A 20,381-nucleotide genomic window follows, 5' to 3' on the forward strand; every position below is an offset into this window, starting at 1 on the left:
GCCCTGCTGTATAAATTTGAAATTAGAATTAGACATCCCCACCCTGGGTCACCCCCTACCCCTAGGGGAGCGTGACAAACATGCATTTCTGTCTCCCTGGCGAAGACACCCAAAAAAGGTCATTGTGCCGGGGGGGGGGGATGTCAAGGCGGATCTCTATCACACAGGCCAGAATCACTGGTTCAGGGACATCTGTGCCCTCCTGCAGTCATTGCAAATTTGTAAACAAAAAAAATTGAGATGCCTGAGAGTGAGGTAATTAAAAAAAAAAAGGATGTCTCTGCCCTCCAAAACAGATTTTGAGTTGGGATTTATTTTAACAGCAGTAAAGCTTTTTTGGAAATACCTTTATTTGTGAATGTACTTTTCCCTTCTCTGCATTTTGACAATGCTGGCTGATAACAGCTTCGTCACAAAGTTCCAATCAAGTGGATTGTTCTGAACTTTTTTGATGTCAAGCAGGAGGATTGTTGAATGATTCTACAAGTCAGGCTAAATGTCAGCAGTTTGTTCATGACCATGTCTGCAGAAGTGTCAGCTGGGCTTTTTCTGTGGCCTTGAAGTGCAGGGCCAGCATGCAGAACTTCTGCCCGCTATGTCATTTTTTGGGGGGGAAAATACCATAGTGAAATGTTGCTTCAAAGGACAATTGTGGCAGAGTGTAGCTTGTTTGATTTTCTCAACCGCCCGGAGGTGGTTTGCAGGCCGAGACGTAGCCACAATAATGCCATCTCCTTTCATTAATCTCTCACCGTGGCAACCAATCGTTTGGCCAGTGATGACCCGATGTTTGGATAAATAACAGGCCAAGCTGTAACCGATACAGCACCATCTCCTGGGTATCTGACTGCGACAAAAACACGGGGACACGGACGCTTTATCGATGGCATCCCCGTCGCATTCATCTCCTTTTGGAAGGAAAAAAGTACACAAGAGCGCCCAGGATTGAAGTCTCCACTGCTCAGTACAAAAGAAACAGTGTCTTTTGTGCTCACCGTGGATCAAAAAACAGACACTGCAAAAACAGCGTCTCGCGATAGTGCAGCGCCATTCTTATCCAGACTTAACAAATGGACTTTTCTTTTTTTTTTCTTTCGTCGTAGTGCAACAATTGAGAGCCATTCTCGGGGAATTGTACAGAGTGGCAATGCCATTACTTGAAAAACAAACAACTCTCTTTTTTTTTGGGTGAGAAGGCATTCAGCAGACGTGTCTGCCAAATGCATTTCTGAGATGTCTGCAACGTGGCAAATTCTCGGTGGAATAGGAAGCTGCAAAATAGATTCACTACATTTTTGGGTACATTTTTCTGTCATCAGGTATGGGTACATTTGTTGTGACAGTACAAGCGTGTCCGGGTTCTGGCCCAAAATCAACCGATTCTTTTTACCAATTAAGGACGTCAGCTGCCTTTTCAAAAAAATATCCTTCTCAAGTCGTCTGTTTTTCCTGTCTTTCATTCTAAGATGTTCAGTCAGCAAAAAAAGTGGAACGAGATTCAATATCCATTTGAAAGAAACCCAAGCTGATGAAATATTGTATTTTCCAATTCATATACATGACTATAATGCCTTAACTCCCCTCAAACAAGGGATTCAGTTAAACGGGTACACTTCAAAAATTTGATTAGATTGAAATCTTCAATAAATTTATTTGTCACTTAAGGAAATTATACAGCATTTATTGATTGATTGATACGCATAAGCCATCATTATGTACTGTCAATTTTTTTAAACAAAGACAAAGATGAAGAAAAAAAACCTCTAATAATTGCCTGGCCTGGTGTTCGTGATTTTTACCTGCATCAAAAAACGTGACTTGTCCAGACCTGCAATCGCTGGTTCGGAAAGGAATTCTCAACCCTGTACGGGCTGACCTTTGAATGCAGTAATCAATGGGAAATAGCCCGCGGCTGCTGTGAGCCGGCATAGGTTCACCAATAGCCTGCAACGGGAAGCAGTCCTGGGCAGGCACAGAAATAGCTTTTTTAAAATGTGATAGGTCCACCTAGAGCCATATTTTCTGTGGTAAAGAAACAGTATAGACACAAGAAATGAGTTGTTTTAAATGGTTTGAAAACATGTCAAAACATTCGTAATTTGACAGCTAATTTGTCTTATTACCTGAAATGCTGTTGGGCTTTGTTTTAATGAAGACAGGTGATGAAATTAGGAGGAAATTAAACCTGCACTGGCTGATGGATTGTTTGTGCCATGAACCATGTACTATGAACTTTTTAAAGAAGTCCCTTCCCCGACGCTGTAAAGTACTGTCATTGCATGCTTCTTTAGTTAGAAGAAAAACATATTCTTCGACTGCTTGAGCAGAGACTGTTGACCCATGGTTTTCATTCTGAAACAGGGCTGAACAAATCCACTGTTCCTACTGGGACTGAAAGATAAAATGTTGCTTTGACCGAATAAGTTGTTGTTAAAAACAAAAGGAAGAACAAAAACAAGAAATGGATGAAGTCTTTGCCTGAGTGTTTTTCTTGTACCTCAACGGGCAAAGGTCCCCTGCTCTTTAAATTACAGTCGGCACATATCTTGCGCTTTTTCTAGGTCAGTCAGTACAGGTAGCTTTGCTGCAAACGAAGAAGGAAGAAAAACCCGACATCAGTTGGGCTTCCTGTCGACGACAAAAAGGAGTATGGTTGGGTTACCCGAAGAGTGCATGTATGCCAAAGAAACAGAGATGATACTGTTGTTGCCTTGCTCTTTTCACAAATTGTCCAACCCAACGTTTTTTTCCCTTCTACCTGTTTGCCTCACCCCCCCATATCTCGTTCTCATGTTCCATTATTAATTAAGCGTGCAGAAACTGATAGCGCGTACTGTGCGATGTCCGCACGACAGGTGGACGACTCGATGACAGGTGTTGGCTGAATGTACAACGGGGGGAAGAAGTATCTCATAAGAGTGCGATCTTTTTTCCTTTCAAACTCCCACATTTTTTTATATTTTTTTTTTTTTTGGTGGGGGGGGAGTCTTCTCCGTTTTCTGTCGTCTGTTTCCTATATTTTTTTTTTTAAAATGAACCGCCCAGGGGATCGTGAACTGGGAAGCAGATACTACAGGTAAAAAATTCTCGAAGACGAGTAGGGGGGAAGGGGAGGAAACTGGAACGGGGAGAATGAGACACGTAGAAGGATGATTGGTTAGTGCTGATGGGGGAGGTTTAACTTGTTGGCGTGTGTGTCTGCATGTTTGCTGGAGATACAGGGGATGTACGTCTGACCTGGTTAGAGTCTTTGCTAACAAGGAAGGCGGGCTTCTGCCTCCCCTTTTTGCCCACCGGGAGAGTAATCTAGCTGAAATATTTTGCTGTCGGACATCAAACCCTGTCAGAGCTTAGGCCTGCCTGATTGAATCCCATTTTGATTGCAGATGGAAAGGTTTTTTTTTTTAGGGGGAGGGGACTTGGTGCAGATGAGAGAGGCTCTAAAGATTGAAAATTGAAAAACGTCGGCGTTAAATGTAGACAGTTTTGCGAGTTGAAAGGCCAATTTAGGAAAGTTGTCAGATGGTTGAGAACAAGAGGATTGGCCTTGTTGGTACTTGACTTGTTTGTAAACAATATGTGAGTAAATTATGGAGAAAGGAGAGAAAATGATGGATAAATGTGATGAAGAAAGATTTGCTGATTGAATGAGTCGTTTAGTTGGAGCAAATTCAGACGAATGGCGTCATACACACCTAAAGCACATCAATAGTAGTGTCATTGGAAAGCTGGCAAAAATAGAGCTCATCAATAATGCATTTAAACACAAACATATTCAAACGAGCTCAGTAGATTTACACACAGTTGTAGTCCCACAAATTTTTGTTCTTGCAAAGATTTATCAAATGTGTAAAGTTGTCATTAAAAAACAAACCTCTTTTATGTGGGGTAACTGTTGTGAAGCTGCCGTGTACAAAATATAGCTTTGCAAATTCATGCGATAAGCTCAGGATTGTCCGGGTACCAGTTACTGACCAATGTTTTTTGCATGGAACTCTGGCTGGTAACCATTGCTGCTTTTGACATATTTTCTTGTGCTGACCAGCCTGTCCCCCTCCTCCCCCCCCCCCCCCCCGAGAATTCTGCCCTACCACCCATGCACAAAGCACAAACTCCCCACACCCTTTTCTGCCCCAAAAAAGCACCTCGTTCCAACTGTGGCTTTTAAAGGTGTGTTAATTTTGTCATGTCTTTTTTGCCACCGGGTATCTTCACAGTTTCTATTTTTCCAGCTATAGTATTTTAATTTATGCATTTATTTAAAATTTATGCTTGCACTTTTGTTTGTGCATTTTTGTGTGTTTACGTTTTGCAGGGGGAGCAGTTGAAACGAGATCTAGAAATGCAGGTAAGCCCAACAGGCAAAAGGGATAAACAAAATGAAATATACCATTTGAGCCTTCCCTACCTGGGGTGAGTCACGTGACTAACAGCTTTGAATAATGTATGAGCCCCTAAACCCCACCCACAAATTGCCTAGGTTATGTGTGGTTTTTACACGACTTCAAAATCACGTTTCCAGGAAGAGTTTGCCCAACAATGAGTTTTGGGGCAGTATCTTGTACAAGAATTTCTTCAAATTTTGATTTGGGGAATGAGTCAATGATTAAAAGGGTCCCAGCAGTGCGCCCCTTTCCCAAGTGATAAAACAACAAATATTATTCAACCATTTTTTGGAAAAGTACTTGAAAACTTTGGAAGACTGCACCCACATGTGTGAAACACTGTCACTTAAAATGATTGGAATTATAACTGCCACTGTGGCAGTGTGCAGACATCTGGGACCAAAATTTGGATTTTGAAGAGGATGATTCTACAAAGCAATTGACAGACGTGCTGTATCCTGCCAACTTTTACTTCTACTTGTAAAATGAGAACAACCTTGAAAGCCATGTCCAAATTTCTCAGCATACTTAGAGTTTGCTTGTTTGTTGGGTTGTTTGGGGGTGTTTGTTGTTTGTTTGCTTTTAAAAGAAAGGGCTTCACCAAAGCAATTGACACACGTTTGTTTCTTTGATTTTGTTGCCCAACCCATGTGTTAAATGCTTTGCCTTGTCAAGTTCGCGTTGTAAACGTTAACAGACATTTTTGAGTACTAACAATTGCACTGAGAGGCGTTGTAGTGGGGTATAGCTTTTGAGGAGTGCAGGTGATTAGGTGTGAAGTTCACAACAGTCTTGAACCCAGTCTTCAGGAGGCTTGTCTTTGTAGTTTTGTCCTGCCCAAATTACCGTGGAAATCCCCCCAGAACTTCTTCAACCCTCTGCCTAATTTCTGCACCCAGTTTTTATATTTACAATGTTCTCTTATTTTTCTTTTCTCGGACTGGATAGCATTCCAAACCAACACTGGTCAGCAGTGGAAATGAAAGTCCCGAGGGGAGTCCTATCACACCGTCAGGTTGGTGGAATCTTCTCTGACTTTTAATTTCTTTGCGATAAGACAAAGGCAAGAAATGCAAGAGAATTCAAAGAGAAACAAGAAGCACAATGAAAGAGGCGATTTCTATACAGCACTTTGGCCAGTTAATTGGTCAGTGAGTGTGGTCATTGAGTTTAGCCAGTCCTAGTGGCTTGGTTAATAAGGACAGTTAATTGAAATTAGAAAAACTTCAGCCAATGGGCCCGTGATGTTGTCTGTTTTCTAAGTGTCTGCCGTTAATTTAGTCTAATAGTCTAACCAGTTTTGTACCCATTTAGTTAAGGGAACCAGTATGCACCAAGCTTTTGACCAGACACTCTGTAACATTTCCAACGGAATCAAATCAAGGTTTGGCTCATTTTAGCCCACACCTGCAGATTGATGTTGTTGAGTGTTGTGTGTTTCATAATTGGACTCTTCTTTGACACAGATATAGATTCTGCATGTGGCACTGAGGGACCATCGGATGAGAGCACCCCTAGCCAACACAACTATGACCTTCCCCCAGACTCCTTTGAAAGCTCACCCTTCTCCAGAAGTTCGTCCAGCTTGGACAACCCTGTGAGCATACGTAAGGATTCCAGGCAGCACACAGAGCGCAATCCTCTCGCCGACGAGGACGTTTTCACCGGTCCCCCGCCTCCAGGGGATATTTTGGAGCACGGCGGTCTGGTCTTGGAGAACAGGCATGCCAAAACTGCCAGCCAGTCGGGGGAGGACCTCGAAGACGTGCAGGACACCATGCCGGAGTCGGGCCAGCACGGCGTCAAGCGGGGGAGCTTGCCCTCTCTGAATAAGGGAGAGTACTTGGAGCCAAGTCCTGTCTTCCACAAAAGAGGCAGGTCACCCAGCTCACCAGCAGTAAGTTGAGGCTCAACTTTGCCAATCCTGTCACTTGAAAAGCCATCCATTGTCCGTTTTTGAACACAATACAACAGAGGCAAGAGAGTTGAGGAAGATTTTTCATTTTTGTTTTCGGTGACCATGTCAAAATTCAGGAACCTGCAACTGCATTGTTCACTTTAGCACAAATATTTGCCGAGAGCTGAACTTATTTCACTGGTTATCATTGAAATTACTATGCGAGGTACTGTGGCTCCTGGCTGGTACTCAACAGAGCTCATCTGATTCCCTACCACATTTCATGTATTATTTTTTTAAAGCTAAGCCTCTGGAAGGGTTAAATGGATTTGAAAATTAGACACCTAATGAAAAAAGCTCGAAAAGGGGGAAAGAAAAATGGTTGACACGTCTTACTCTTCAGTGAAGAAAATTTTCAAAATTATCAGGTTTTGCTCAAGCGTAGCAACACAGGTTTTTTATATTTTTCCAGCAACCATGGCTCTCACATTTTATTCACACCTCTTGCGAAGTTTCACCCCATGTTGTCTCTTCCAAAAAAATTATGCTTTGGCTTCGAAAGTGTTCTTAAATATGCTTCTTGTCTCATCATTTGATCTGAGATTGTGAAGTTGTGCTGCATGTGTCTCTGTACCGCTTCCAAAGCCCCAAAGATGTGGCCTGTTATCAGCTCTGTTCCTTGCACACTTTAGCCCTTAAGCATTGATTAAATGTGAAAATGTTCGTCAGTGGACTGCAGCAACGTACCTATCGCGTAGGATGACATTTCTTGAGTGTCATTCGAGGAGTTGCACGTTTGCTCAAGGGGTGTACCAAAAGCCTGTGGGTGGCGGCTTGTGCATTTCAAATAGGGGTACCTTGGGGGAGAGGGGGGGCACTGCTGGCTAAGGGGCATGTGTTTGCGTCCCGTCCCTGTGCCTTGCCCCCACGTAGTTACACCACTGATAAGCTAATGATCTGGAGATGCCATCACTGTGGTGATACCACATGATCACATTGTCTTCAACCTGGGGTAAGGTCAGACGTTGAAACACCCCATCAGCAATAATGCCGTTCTGCAGTCATATGCCCACTGTGTCAGTGTGTTTGTGTAATTTATTTATTACCCGTATCTATTCCACTTTGCTTGTTCTTATGTCGAGCCATCACTTTGCCCTGTCTGGTGTCTGTCTCTTCCAGCTGGCCCTTGGGGCTTTCTCCGGAAGTTATGCCTCCCTTCTGAAAAAATCCTTGAAAATACATGTAAGATGCTACCGTTAGCTCTGTACTTACTCCTTCTGCCCATTATGAGTTTGCAATTTTTCTGACATTTCTTGCACTGCCTGCATGGTCGCATGCTGTTGTATGCTTGTTTGTCTTTTCTGTTTGTTTGTTTGTTTGTTTGTTGGGTTGTTTGTTTGTGTTTCAGGCGTGGCTCAATGGTTGAAGGTTTGAGAAAAGTCCAGAAGTTTACCAACTCTCACACTCCCAAAGTTGCCCTTCTTTCAAAAAGAGCTGAGAAAAAATTTACACCAAATATCTGACATGGGCAATGAAGACTTCCAATATGACCCCAAAAGAGACAGCCTAAGTTTAGATTTGTGGCAGAGTTGATGCCAGTCTCAATTAATACCATAAGCTGATTAAGTCGAGCAGTGACTCTGGAAAACTCAGTTCATTTGAATGATGTGTGACTTGGGTTGAGACTAGATTGTAGTTGACTTTTGAAAAACAATTCTACTTTAAAAAAAAAAATTAGCTTTTCTTTTCCAATTCCCAAGTTGAGCCACAGTCCACGATTTAAGTCCAGGATCATGCCTGATGTCTCTTTCTAAGAATTATTTGCATGCCAGAATGGAGTACATTTTTGTGAATGTGCATGCTGACGTTTTGTTGCGTTAATGAGACCATTTGTCCATCTCACTGTTTGCTTGTCTGTGTTTGCATACCCATCATCAGCAGAACTGAATTGAACCATCATATCCAACTGTGGCATTGCAGTCTATTTGCATAAAGACCAAAAAACTCTGAAACTTCCCAGTCCACAAATCTTATTTCTTTCATTTCTTCAAAGGTGGAGAATCACCAACCTGGACACTTCCCCGTAGGGTTTTGGTGGAGTTGAAACTTCAGAACCAGTTTAATTTTTATCAGGATCTTAACACTTACTAACGTAGTCCGTGAACCACAGGACTGCAGAATTTCTTAATATCAAGTTGTACCTTGCTTCAGGCTAGCTCTCTGAACAATTTATGTATGCCTTTTAATGCCTGTCTAAAGGCTTCTGGGAGCATATTTTATTTTTTTCCCACAGCTGCTTGTTAGAATAACATCACTTTCGTTGCATTGTCATCATGTTTTCCCAGATTAATTTCTTACTCGTTTTTATGTTTGAACTCCTCTTCATCTGTAAGAGAGGCTCGGTGACTCAGTGATTTACATTTGCTCGCCAGGATCCCACGTCGACCAGAAGTGACAATCCGTTCAAGCAGCTATTCAAGAGGGATAGAGCCAAAAAATCCTGGTCTTCATCACCCGATGGCTCTGGCACAGATGTAAGTATGTGATCGGCCGCTTCCAAAAGATGAAAAAAGAGGGCATCTTGAATCTCATGCTTATTTTTGAATGTCAAGTTATTCTTGTTAACACTGAAATACGGTTAAAAGGTTTTACTGAAAGTGTGCACTGAAACTAAAGGGTGATGGCAGTGGTGTACCCAGACCTTGGGTATGAGTGTCCAGATTTTGTAACCATGGAAGAATCCGCACCCCTTTCAAGAAAGGTGGTGGTAGTACTGTTTCAAAAAGACTGGCCCTTTCAATTCCTTAAAAAAACCCAGTTGGCAGAGTGTCTCAAGGAGCCCCTCCCCCTTCCCCTCCCAGTGGCGTATCCAGCAGGGGGGGCAACTTGCCCCCTTGAACTTTTTTTTTTACAAGAATAATTCAAAGGTGATCAGGAAAGAAAATAATCGGTATACATGTATTTATTCATCAAATATTAGCACCAAAACCCTAAAAAAACAACAGCAGCAAATAAAAGCTAGGATGTCGGGGCTGTGAGTAAGGCCTGTGATTTTTTTCTCCCCAAAATCAAGTTGAATGAGCCCGAAACTACATTCATTTGCCCCCCTCCCCCCGACACTAAAAGCTGGATACGCCGCTGTCCCCTTCCCCGCTGCTCACTTGATTCGCCACTGGGAAACAGTTCATATCATGTTACTCCATTCCGAGTCACAAATGCATTGGTCTTCAAAAAAATATGAGTTTTAGTACTTGTTTGATCGGCAGGTATTAAGTGAAGCCTCAGATGGCAGTCTGGAGCGGAATGGAACCATTGGCTCCTCAACAAGTAGCAGTTCAAAGAGTTCAGGTACCAGACCATTTCATGTTGTTTCGGAAGGTCACATCCGACACTCTCTTACCTATATAAAAGAAGATTCTCTTGCCTTTGGAAATCAGCCAGCGATCAGCTTTAGCCAGTGCCAATACATATGTACGTGACTCTCGACAGCATATGGCCTAAAGTGAGTTGAAGGATGACATGGGTTCTTAGGAAGTTTAGTGGTTTGATGAGCAGGGGTAATAGAGGAGCAATAAATTTTTCTCCATTCTCCAGCCAGCTTGCTGGAAATTGGAAAGGCTATGTTTTCTTTTGGGGAAAAATTCTATTTTGGGCACCATATTTTCACTGATAGTGTTTAAAATGAATCTGTTGATAAAATAATGTTTTTCTCGTCTAGGCGGAGCTGAGCACGAGCGAAAGAAATATGATGTCGATCCCCGCCTCTTAGACAGCCAGGGAGAGTATTGTGGGCCCTACCTACTAATTGGAACCGCCAAAGTAGACACCCCACTCAATCCTCATGATCCAGATATGTTACCGCTTAAGGTAAGGTGTCCTCAAGCAAGGTATTTTACTCAAGTAATCATAGGTGATGGTGATCAGAAAGAAAATGGACTCCTTCAACAGTCACCTATAACACAGTGACGTCAAGCTCTGTCACATGTCCACTTTCCTATGGCGGTGAGGTGGGACACGATTCGTTGAGCCTCCATAGGGCCTAGGGAAGCGCACACATCAACAGCAAGGGGAGGGATTAGGTTTCAAGTTTTTTTATTATCTTTTTGCCCTGAGTTTTTTCTTGCAAATGAAGTCCCAGACCGATCAATTGGACACCTTCAGAGGTTTGACGATAAAATTCTTGGAAAAAATTCACAACCAATTTATGCCCTGGATGATAGTGGCATTGTTCTAATTTTCTTGAAAGGCGGGGGTCAGACTTTATGTCACAGAGAACAAAGGGAGCTACTGGGAGGGAGTCCAGGCCAAGCGACGCGGCCTCTTTAAGTTCATCCACTTTGAACGGCTGAGCCAGGAGGAGCTGGAGAAGGAGAAGTTAAGGGCGGAGATGCCGTGCGAGGAGGGCGAGGACGTGCAGGTCACGCCCTCGTTTGCCAACCTGAAGGAGCTCCTGGAACGGATAGAATGCGAAGTAGGTTGAGTTGCAGACTGGAAGCACCCAACTTCTGTCCACACGTCTTTTGCTCCTTTCGTGTAGCCTCATTGGCCTGATTCTCAAGTAGCATACATGCTTAGTGCAGCTCCTGCTTGAGGGCCAATATTTAAGATTTGACTGTAGTATTATACATGCATGGATAAGAAATCCAGAAACCCTTAGCTGTTCTCAGACCTCAGTCTGCCCGAGCATTATTGGGACAACCAGACCAGTTTAGACTTTACTGATAAGAGCTGGATCTCCAATTTGAGTAAATTTGGACTCAAGTTGAGCGTGACTCGGAGTACAGACGTACCTTATGTGCTGTTTAGAGGACCCCCATATGGAATGCAAAATTCAGATGTTCTTTCATAGGCTCTTGTAAGTAAAACAGGTTGCAATTTTTCTTATTAATCCAGATGTTTGATAAACTTGTGGCTGCTCGAGCGTCATGTTATCTTCCAAACTAGCATTTGTCTTTCAACTTCACTCACTCAAAAAAACCCCCCAAAACTGAACTATAGATGAAATTGATGGCCTGAAAATGTTTTTGTTCTTGTTGTCATGTACTTCAGCAATATTACACCATTCTTCATCTTCACGACTTTGGCTCCCTGGAGCAGTTCAAGTTTCTCGAGGAGGGGCATCTTGAGTCACTCAGCATCACCGACCCCACGCACATAGTCAAGCTTACCACCGCTGCGCAGATGTTACGAGACCCGAAAGCAGGTAAAAAAAAAAATGAAGTAGAGGGACATACTGTGCGTATTCAGGATGGAAATCGTCAGACTTTCCAGGAATAAATTTGGCCGACATTTAAGCCCACTCCCCTTGCAAGTGCAGTGTTCCAAAGAAGTTATCAACTAGGGTTGCATGGATCAAGCTGTGCAGCATGGGTTTCGACTGGTACTTTGCTCCAGCAAAATAGGAGTGAGTTACTGGCTGATTACTAGTTAAATGGCCGGACTGCCTAGTTGGCAGTCAATTCAGATTTGGTATATACATTAATCCAGTACATGAGATAAGAACCTTTTCTTTGGCTGAGAAAACACCTCTGTGGCAAAGAAAAAAAAATTGGGCCGTCAGGTTCCGTTTGACCCATTTCAGGCTTCACCATGTTGATTTGGTCTGTCCCCACTCACAGGTTTCTAATCTTCATTTACACCGTCAAACATGGCCCGGAGCATTTGGAACAAAACCTTGGCCAATATTTGTGTTTCACTGTGCAACTTATTGCTGTGTTTCTGTTGGTTTCCGGTTCTAGATTCTAATACATGCTTAAGCAGTGACTCGTGACGTGTATTTGCATATTCAGTGTGGACTCAGGTTAGCATTCAGACATCACGCATATATTTGCATCCATTAAGGCTTCTGTTTCAGTCATCAAGGCTTTGGGAATTCGTAAAAGTCTAAATATCGGAGGGTTTTGCCATGGAAAATTAACACCCATCACCCTGACAACAAGAACATACATGCATTGTGGAGCCACTTAAAAAGTTTGGTGATGAAACCTCTCCTATTTCTTCTTATGCTCTCTTGCATTCATGTCGTTTTCAGCAATTTTTAATCTGTGGAATTGTTTTATAATTTGTACTTTTCTTTCTTCTCTTCCGAGGAATGTTTCCAATCTTCTGATATTTGTTTCCCCAACATGAGGAATCATGTCTCAGAATGCAAGTTCTGTGTAATTGCTTTGCTATGAAAATTGCTGAGCTTGAATGGGCTGCGCTTCAAACAAGGTCAAGGTCACTGCTTAATATGTCATGATGTTTTCCTTGTGGTTGGGGCCTCAGGATGATTTCCTCTTGCTAAAAATTCCTCCAGCTAAAAATTCCTCCATCACTATTAACGGGGGGCTTTTTACAGTTTATCAGAGTGCCTTTCATATTCATGTCCTGGAAACAGTGAGTAAGCATTTGTGAATATTCACTTGCCAGCTCAACGCTTTAACCAGACTGCAGCGATGGCTTTAACTTCAGTTGACCTCATTAAAATCTCGGCAAAAAAAAGAAGCTGTTGTGGAAAAGAAGATTGCTCAAGAACATTAGACAAGATTTACATACTTATATGCTGTTCTGTGGTTTATATTTGCAGGAAAAGATAGAGCAGCTTCACAGCAGTTACATTGTCTCCTGTGGCCAACCAGAGACCCAAGGGGGCGTATGACAGTTAGGGACTCAGGTTTCTTTGCGAGCACGGAGACCTGCATGTCAGTCGACAGCTCGGGCTTTCACAGGTGCAGCGAGGCTGGCACCTCGCTGATCGAGGAATGCGAGACTGTTTACCCCGGCAAAGATGGAGCTACGTCCTCGTCGGATGACACCCTGCAGGAGAACAGCAATGTCAACAACTCCAACTGTATCAACGCTTTGCGATCCCAGAATGCATCCTCCGCAGCTGGCAGAGCAGGGAACTCACCCTGCAGGCCAGGGATGAACGGTCATCAACTCCCGGGCTCTCCTTCGTGTCCGAGGAAGGAAGGAAATGGCTCAGCAAGCCCCCTAGCCCATCATGTTTGCAGGGTGCACTCCAATGGGGCAACCAAATGTGGGGGACAGCATCACTTCACTGGTAGCCCTGCTTGGAACAGCCCAGTGCCACACCGAGATTCTCACATGTTCATGCACAGACACTTGATGCCGACCTTTAGCGATCCAGGCTCAGCCCTGAACTCCCCCCAGCTGAGGCCTGTTCAGAAGTCCACCCAGCGGTGCCCATTGCAGTGCGGCCACAGCGTCGACCACCAGTGCCCCTCCCCTGATGTTGTGCCCAAGTTTCCCAGCGAGGACATGACCAGATGGCGGAAGAGCGAGCTGGTGGAGATGTACGGCATCCACGACCCATCCCGCCGTTGCCACTCGGGGGGATTCCTCCAGTCCTCCCTGGCCAAAACCCACCCCAGTCCCAAACTCCCCCGACGTGTCCTGGAGCAGTACCGCTGCCACGCCCTGCACTCCACCCCGCTCCGCCCAGTCTCGCCCAATCAGCAGAGGGGGCGGCGGAAGTCCCGCAGCGTCTCGCCTCACCATCACAGACCCCATCAACACCACCAGCACCACCCCCACCACCGTGACCCGATGATGTCACAAAGCTCTGTCCACGGATCCCCGACTTTGCCACTGCGACCAAACAAATCTCCCCATCAGCAAGTCCCTGCTCAGCTTGAGTGGCGCATCGAACAAACTCTGAGACAAGAAGGCATCAACCTCAAGGAAGAACCCTACTCGAATAAGGTTATAACCAACTTTATGAAGAACTTATTGAAAAAAAGGAAAAAATTTGATACTTTGCACAAAAATTTGCCGTCAGGTCTGATTTTGAAAAGTGACAAACAGTACTGCAAAAATACATCTCTATTTCAGTCACTCTCTGAAATGCTTGAGTATAACAACACTTTGCTCCCTTTGCAGATGGGTTTCTGTGGCATTCCTCCAGCGTTGGTCCAACGCTACGCCGAGGAGCTGGAAGCTGACGTGTCAGAGGTCGCAGCCTGTCTAGAATCCCTGCGAGTGAGGGACCTGGTCAGTGCCTGTCGATGCTGGGTAAGTAGACATGAATGATTTCGTGAAAAAAGAGGATCTTATCTTACCGTGTATTTCTCAGCTTGCTTAATGATTTCCTTTTATCTTAGATGTGGACAATTATTGTTTGGTGTCGACCCTGTAGACCGAAGTGGCCAATTTGCATAGATTGAAAGTGCTTCATATCGTTCTGACTAAATAGAGGTTAATCTAAGCTTTCCAGAGAAGAGTGACTATAAGCTCTTAAGATCAAATCTGATATTTAAGTTGATAAGTCCAGGTAACAGCCTATTCAGCATGGGCAGCAGGACTACGTTGTGAAGGGACCTATTTGAAAGAACTTTTGTGGAAAGCTTTTCTGCCATTGACTGATGTAGGAGGTATGCCAGGTTTGTTCTTCATCGGTTACCAAATTCAGATTTCATCAGTGATTGAAATCTGCTTGTTTTTGTCTTCTGTCGTAGTTCCGCAGTGACACGCTGGCCAGCCAGTCAGTCAAATCGGTCTACGCCGGCACCGGCAGCAGCGTAGAGGAATGGCTGACCTCGCTGGGCTTGCCTATGTACGCCAAGGCCTTCACACACAGCGGCTGGGACGAGCTGGACATTGTCATCCATATGGACAAGGACGACCTGAGGAAGTGTGGCATCGACCAGCTGGGCCATCTCCGCCGCCTCTCCACAGCCTTGGAGCATCTTAAGATGTCCTGGAAGCCTGTGTAGTGGACCCATCATTTCTCTGTAGTTTGGGAACTGTTGATCTTCACATTGGGATGCCTAACATTTTGTACAAACGGAACACCGTTCAAATTTGCATTAAAAAAAGAAAAGCACGCTCTTTATGTAACAGTTTGCAGAGACTATGCACTGACGTAATCGTATGTAGAAGACTGTTTTGCACGGATGGATGGTCGACCGTCACAGTGTTGTCTGGTTCCCTGAGTTAAAGCACTGAATTTGTGGTGAAGGTATTTGTTACCAATCTGAGAGTCATTACAGGGGGTTCGCTGGTTACGGCTTGAAATTGCGCACAACTCTATGGGAACCGTTTGCAGCCATTACCATAGACTGGTGTGTAATTCCAAGCTGCTGCCAAGTAAATCAGACAAAACCTGATTTTTTGTTCTATAGAAACAAGGTGGTTGCCATGGAAACAAGTCCCATCACAGTATACTTTTGTAATGGGTCAACTTAGTTATGTAAAGTGACATCTGCAGTACTGCTCTGTTGACAATGTCAAAGGTGGAAATGCAATCTGGTTGATTTTTGCGATGTCTGGCTTAAGATTGTTTGTGCAGGACGGTCTACCAAATTGGAAGTCACATGCACGAGGAGTGCCATACAACATCGGAAGTACTTCATCTAAACCAGGGAATAATATCATTTCTGACTTTAACGTCATCACCGAGTGGCCCTGCGCCAATTCTGGAATTTGGCTGCACAATTTGTTTTTCTCTGTAAACATTTTGATCCGATTTCTGTGAAATCAAGCCCAGAAATGAAATGCTCAGCTGTACCAGTCTTTTCCCCCTTAAGAACCTAATATTTATGGTGACAGTTCAATGTCTTCTCAAGTTCCGGTGCGTAGCCTAGGTGATAATATGATAATGCTGGTGTGTCACTGGTTTGCATCTATATTGTTTGTCGTCAGAGGGTGGATATAGTTATATGACCTTCCCTCCAATATCTGTCCATCCACCGTTGTCTTGCCAAGTGTCCCTTCGTCCTTTCAAGATGTAAGCTTAAAGTATCCATGGCAGCTTTGTAATGTATTTCCAAGTGACACCAGAAGCCAGAGTATCCCCTGAGATGAACTGATATCTCAAAAGATACTCAGGCTCTGTCCCCAGTGCTCGACTGCAGCTATCAATTACACACAAGCCTATCGGAAGGGGGTGCATCCGTTAGGTAGCGGCTCCAGTCTCAGCCAGTTAATTTAGACATTGCCTTACTAAAAACAAAAAGCCTTATTTTACAGACTGTCAGTCGTTGACATAAAAGACTGTAACCAGAGGACATTCACTGACTTGTCAGAGAAAATGAGGCAATATGAATTTAAGAATGGTCTCACATCAACTGTGTAGTTGATTAAATGCTGGAGTGTCTCATATTGTGGAATGATCAGAATGTTCCATTTAGAGTGCCTTGTTCTCTGTGCAGAAACAGGCGGTCGGTCCACTGGGCAGGCGGCATTTCCAAGGAAACGCTGCCTCAGAAAGGTCCATGCATGCTGTGCACCGTTCCCACAATGCATGGATGTTCTGGTGAAATGAGAGTGTTTCAGCAGGAACGGACTAACGGGACAGGAACATTCCCAACTTTTGAGACACTCCCCACTTCTCACCACCTTTACACCTTTGTAAACTTTTATTCCGCTTCCTTTGCCAAGTTCTTCCTTATGTTCAACTTTTAAAACTACAAGTGTATATGGTCAGACGGCTGATGAGTTTATTGGCTAGACATTTTTAGTTCTTTGGTTGAATACTTTGTTCAGTAATGACTGGATTTTACTCAAGAGGACTGTCTTGGTTACCTGTATAAAAACTGCTATCCAAGATACACAGGATTTTTAAAAGAAAAGACTTGCAAACTGAGACTTTCGGGATGATAAAAAAGGAAAATTGATAAATTTGAGATATCCTACAACATTAAGGATATTTGATGATCAATTTGTTTTAATATTTAAAATTGAGAATGGTTCAGATGTGTGTGGTTCTATGCATAAAACAGATCTGTGACTTACTTTTCCGTAAGACGTGTTAATTATACATCCGTTGTGTTTCCGAATTTCAGGTTTTCCATTGTAAAAATTGTTTGCATTGGAAAACAAAACTGCTTCAAAGGTGCTGCACAATTGAAAACTGTTTCTATTAAACCCTTTGAATGTCCTTTAGACAAAATTTATAGTGCTTTCAGCAGTGTTTGTGCACAGGCATTCTCTTGGGAAAGAGGGTTTCAAGAAAAGTTTGAAATTTGTTGAATAAAGTTCATTGTACTGTGATATTTGTATAGAGATTGTAACATCAGATATGAGTTTCACATGAAAAGTTAAAATCGTTGGAGTTGAGCATAAGAAAGTTTATGAAATCCCCCCAAAGAAATATACTTACACTTGCCTTAGAATTTCCAAATGTGTGTTGTTTCATTAATACTCAATGACAAGTTAATTCTGGTAATTGGCTACTCAGTCTTGGCTAATTCCAAAGCAAGACCAATTTTGGTGTTGATTATCGCACGGTTTCAGAACATCTTTCTTGTACATTTATTAACAAACTTCAATTCTGAGGCCTTTTATGTTTTTTCTCAGAAATGAATGAGTACAAAACAGGATGGAATCAAAGAAATGATCAACATGTTCGTGTAAATACCAACTTTATAACCAGCACTATTCCAGAAGGATCATGGGATATGTAATTGTTTCCTCTTTTGTTTCTCAACTCCAGTAATGGCATAAGGTTTTGGAGTGAGTCCCACATGTACAGGGTGTGTTTTGGAATGTGAATAGACTGATTCTATGGGGGGGAGTGCGTGTAAACATGTATGAAAAAAGTGCACTGTATTTTAAAGAAGAAAATTTCAAACAAGTGTAAAATAGGATCGGAGATTTAAAAATTAAAAGAGAACAAAAAACTACAGATGCATGTCATAATTCCAAGTTATCAAAAACATAATCAGAAGATATGTGCAATGAAAACTGAGGTTTATTTTCTAATTTTCACAGTTATGGCTTTTTTTTATTAACTCTGAATCCATATAAGAAGGCTCGGGTATTTTACTTTTAAGTTTAATTCTTCTGAAAGGCTGTCTTCTGTGTATAGTCACGGTGGCCATTTTTTATCTTTCCAGAAAAGGATAATTGATCAGAGTAACTTTACATTTACTTGGTTTGGGTTATTAACCAATAATTTATCTATTGCCTCTTCAGATTGATGTGTGACCTTCTACTTTGCATACTTTTTTTGTCAATTTGGTGTACATTAAGTGGATATGGACTGGGTTATTAGGTGAGGCGACAGACAGTTTAACAATTAAAAAAGCCTCTCATTTACAAAATGTTTCTCAAAATATGGAGGGCCTGACGTTTCGATCCTAGCGGAATCTTTCTCAGAGGCCAGGGCACAATATTCTTGAGTAAATTGTCAACAGATTTGCCCTACCAAATACCATCATTAGGTCACCAACTTTTTTCACAATCCATCACTTTTAACTCTTATCCTTGCCACGATTTGTGAGTCTCTTCAAGCCCAATAGTTCAAAATACGAAATTAACTTATATAATGACATTATATATACACCCTGGTTTGATTTTATTTATAACTTATTCACCAGACGTTAACCATTAAAACTATCATAGAAAGTATAATAAACTTGAGTCTATGTGTTTGTTCATTTCAGGCTTCCTTGGTTGGCCATAGTTTGGAATAATTTATTCACAGGAGCAATTTTACTCAGGTGATACTTGTGAATTGTTTATGTAACAAGATTATTAGGCCAATGATCGTGCAGAAATCACATGTATATATAGACCTTTTTTTACCCACGTGACTGGATTGCGCTAAATGTAGACAATACCATCATGTGTGTGGACTGCACTGGCCACGGTGATCGCATATTCCTAAGGGCAGCTTCAACCACGTACAAGCGCATGTGCTAACGCTGCATGCTTGACTAGTTTATATTAACTAAGTAGATTACCATCACAACTCTATGCATCATTAGCATCACAACCAGTGGCGTAGCCACGGGGGCCTGGGGGGCACAAATTCCCGGTGCTCCTAGTTCCCCCCCCCTGAAAATAACCGGATGAATGGATATTAAACAAGGCTAACAAAAGCTTGCCCCCAAAAAAACACACCACTGAAAGCTGGTGCCCCCCCCCCGTAAAATCCTAGCTACGCCACTGATCACAACATATCACAAAAGTCCAGCACGATCGTGACATCACAGGGAAAGGTCTAAGGTGTAGGTCTACGTGTTCGTCTGTGATGCAACATGTGGTAGCGTAGTGCACGATGTCGTGGGGACGAGGTCAATGCATGCCGCATTAGGGAAACAAGGCGAGGTGGCCGTAGCCTGGCGCCCCCAGCATGGAAACCAAAATTCCTACTTCGATGCCGTTGGGTACAAGACAAATATTTTACTGACGCGCGAAGCGACATAGGCCTAATTATTTTGGTAGAACATGCTTTCGGCGAAAATGATGCAGGTTGTGGCTAGCTGTGACTGAAACGGGCAAGTCAAATTTCTGTAGGCCTAAAAGTCATTCCATTCTGAAATGGTCTTGCCTCAGTGCATGTAATAATGCATGCTTTTAGCCCCTAAGCGAGACAAGTTAACGAGGTGTTTGTGGGACAGTCCCAAGTGATTACACCCGGCTCAGCCTACTGTTGAAGTACAAAACGAGGCGCGGGCCTACCATTAACTGGCTAACGTGGTGAGCTTTATTTTTTTGCCTCACGTGCCTTGGTAGAGCAGTATTTTACCTCAAGTTTTACAGTATTTTCTGCAAGCTCTCAAATTTTCGTTTTGATATCCCGACGGTTTCCGTACCCACTGCAATGTTCCGTGAAATTCTGGTTTGGCCTAAGCTGACTTTTTCTGAAGTGCACAATGGAATCTTTTAAAATGCTAATGGTATTAAACGCCTTTATCATTATGTATCATTTCAAAGAAAGTCTTATTTTCCAATGTGATATGGGGGCACTCGGCTGGATTTGTGCCCAATTTCCGGACGCCACCGTTTTTGAATTTTGGACTAAGTTTCGTGACAAATTGTTCACCAAGATTCAACAACATTCATTATAACGGTGGTTGTACCAGTTTTTAACTAATGCATTTAAAGTTTTTCAACGAAGAGGTCTAGCAAACACTGCATATGAGGAAAGTTGAAGTGCGCCACAGCACGCTTTGACTCTAATATCATTAAACCAGGAAAATGTCATTTATATAACACAGCTATATAGCGTTTTTATACTGTATCATTCGTTAAAGGTTCTTTGAATGGGGGATGTGAATATAACCTTTAAAATTTCATAATTTAATACTATTTGTACAATCTACTACACAAGAATACATTGAAGTAGCTTTAATAACTGAAAACCGGAA

General features: G+C 42.8%; 1 protein-coding gene across 8 annotated transcripts in view; it reads left to right on the forward strand.

Moving 5' to 3' along the window:
- Positions 1 to 18,643, forward strand: part of LOC110978845 (SAM and SH3 domain-containing protein 1-like) — a 104,510-nt gene extending 85,867 nt beyond the window's left edge. For 6 of the 8 annotated variants that reach the window (XM_022234134.2, XM_087146282.1, XM_022234137.2 and 3 more), the window contains 12 exons: positions 4,316 to 4,348; positions 5,334 to 5,400; positions 5,852 to 6,282; positions 7,462 to 7,524; positions 8,715 to 8,816; positions 9,549 to 9,630; positions 10,001 to 10,149; positions 10,529 to 10,753; positions 11,332 to 11,485; positions 12,851 to 13,989; positions 14,167 to 14,298; positions 14,742 to 18,643. In XM_022234134.2, coding sequence (XP_022089826.2) covers positions 4,316 to 4,348; positions 5,334 to 5,400; positions 5,852 to 6,282; positions 7,462 to 7,524; positions 8,715 to 8,816; positions 9,549 to 9,630; positions 10,001 to 10,149; positions 10,529 to 10,753; positions 11,332 to 11,485; positions 12,851 to 13,989; positions 14,167 to 14,298; positions 14,742 to 14,999 — 2,835 coding nt within the window. In that variant the 3' untranslated portion in view covers positions 15,000 to 18,643. The remainder of the gene's footprint in view (positions 1 to 4,315; positions 4,349 to 5,333; positions 5,401 to 5,851; positions 6,283 to 7,461; positions 7,525 to 8,714; positions 8,817 to 9,548; positions 9,631 to 10,000; positions 10,150 to 10,528; positions 10,754 to 11,331; positions 11,486 to 12,850; positions 13,990 to 14,166; positions 14,299 to 14,741) is intronic. The other 2 variants (XM_022234136.2, XM_022234135.2) reach the window with 2 other exon arrangements.
- Positions 18,644 to 20,381: the final 1,738 nt, after the last annotated feature.

The sequence above is a fragment of the Acanthaster planci genome, linkage group LG15 (assembly GCF_054643075.1).
Source record: "Acanthaster planci isolate LZ-2023a linkage group LG15, COTS_SCS, whole genome shotgun sequence".
NCBI lineage: Eukaryota > Metazoa > Echinodermata > Asteroidea > Valvatida > Acanthasteridae > Acanthaster > Acanthaster planci.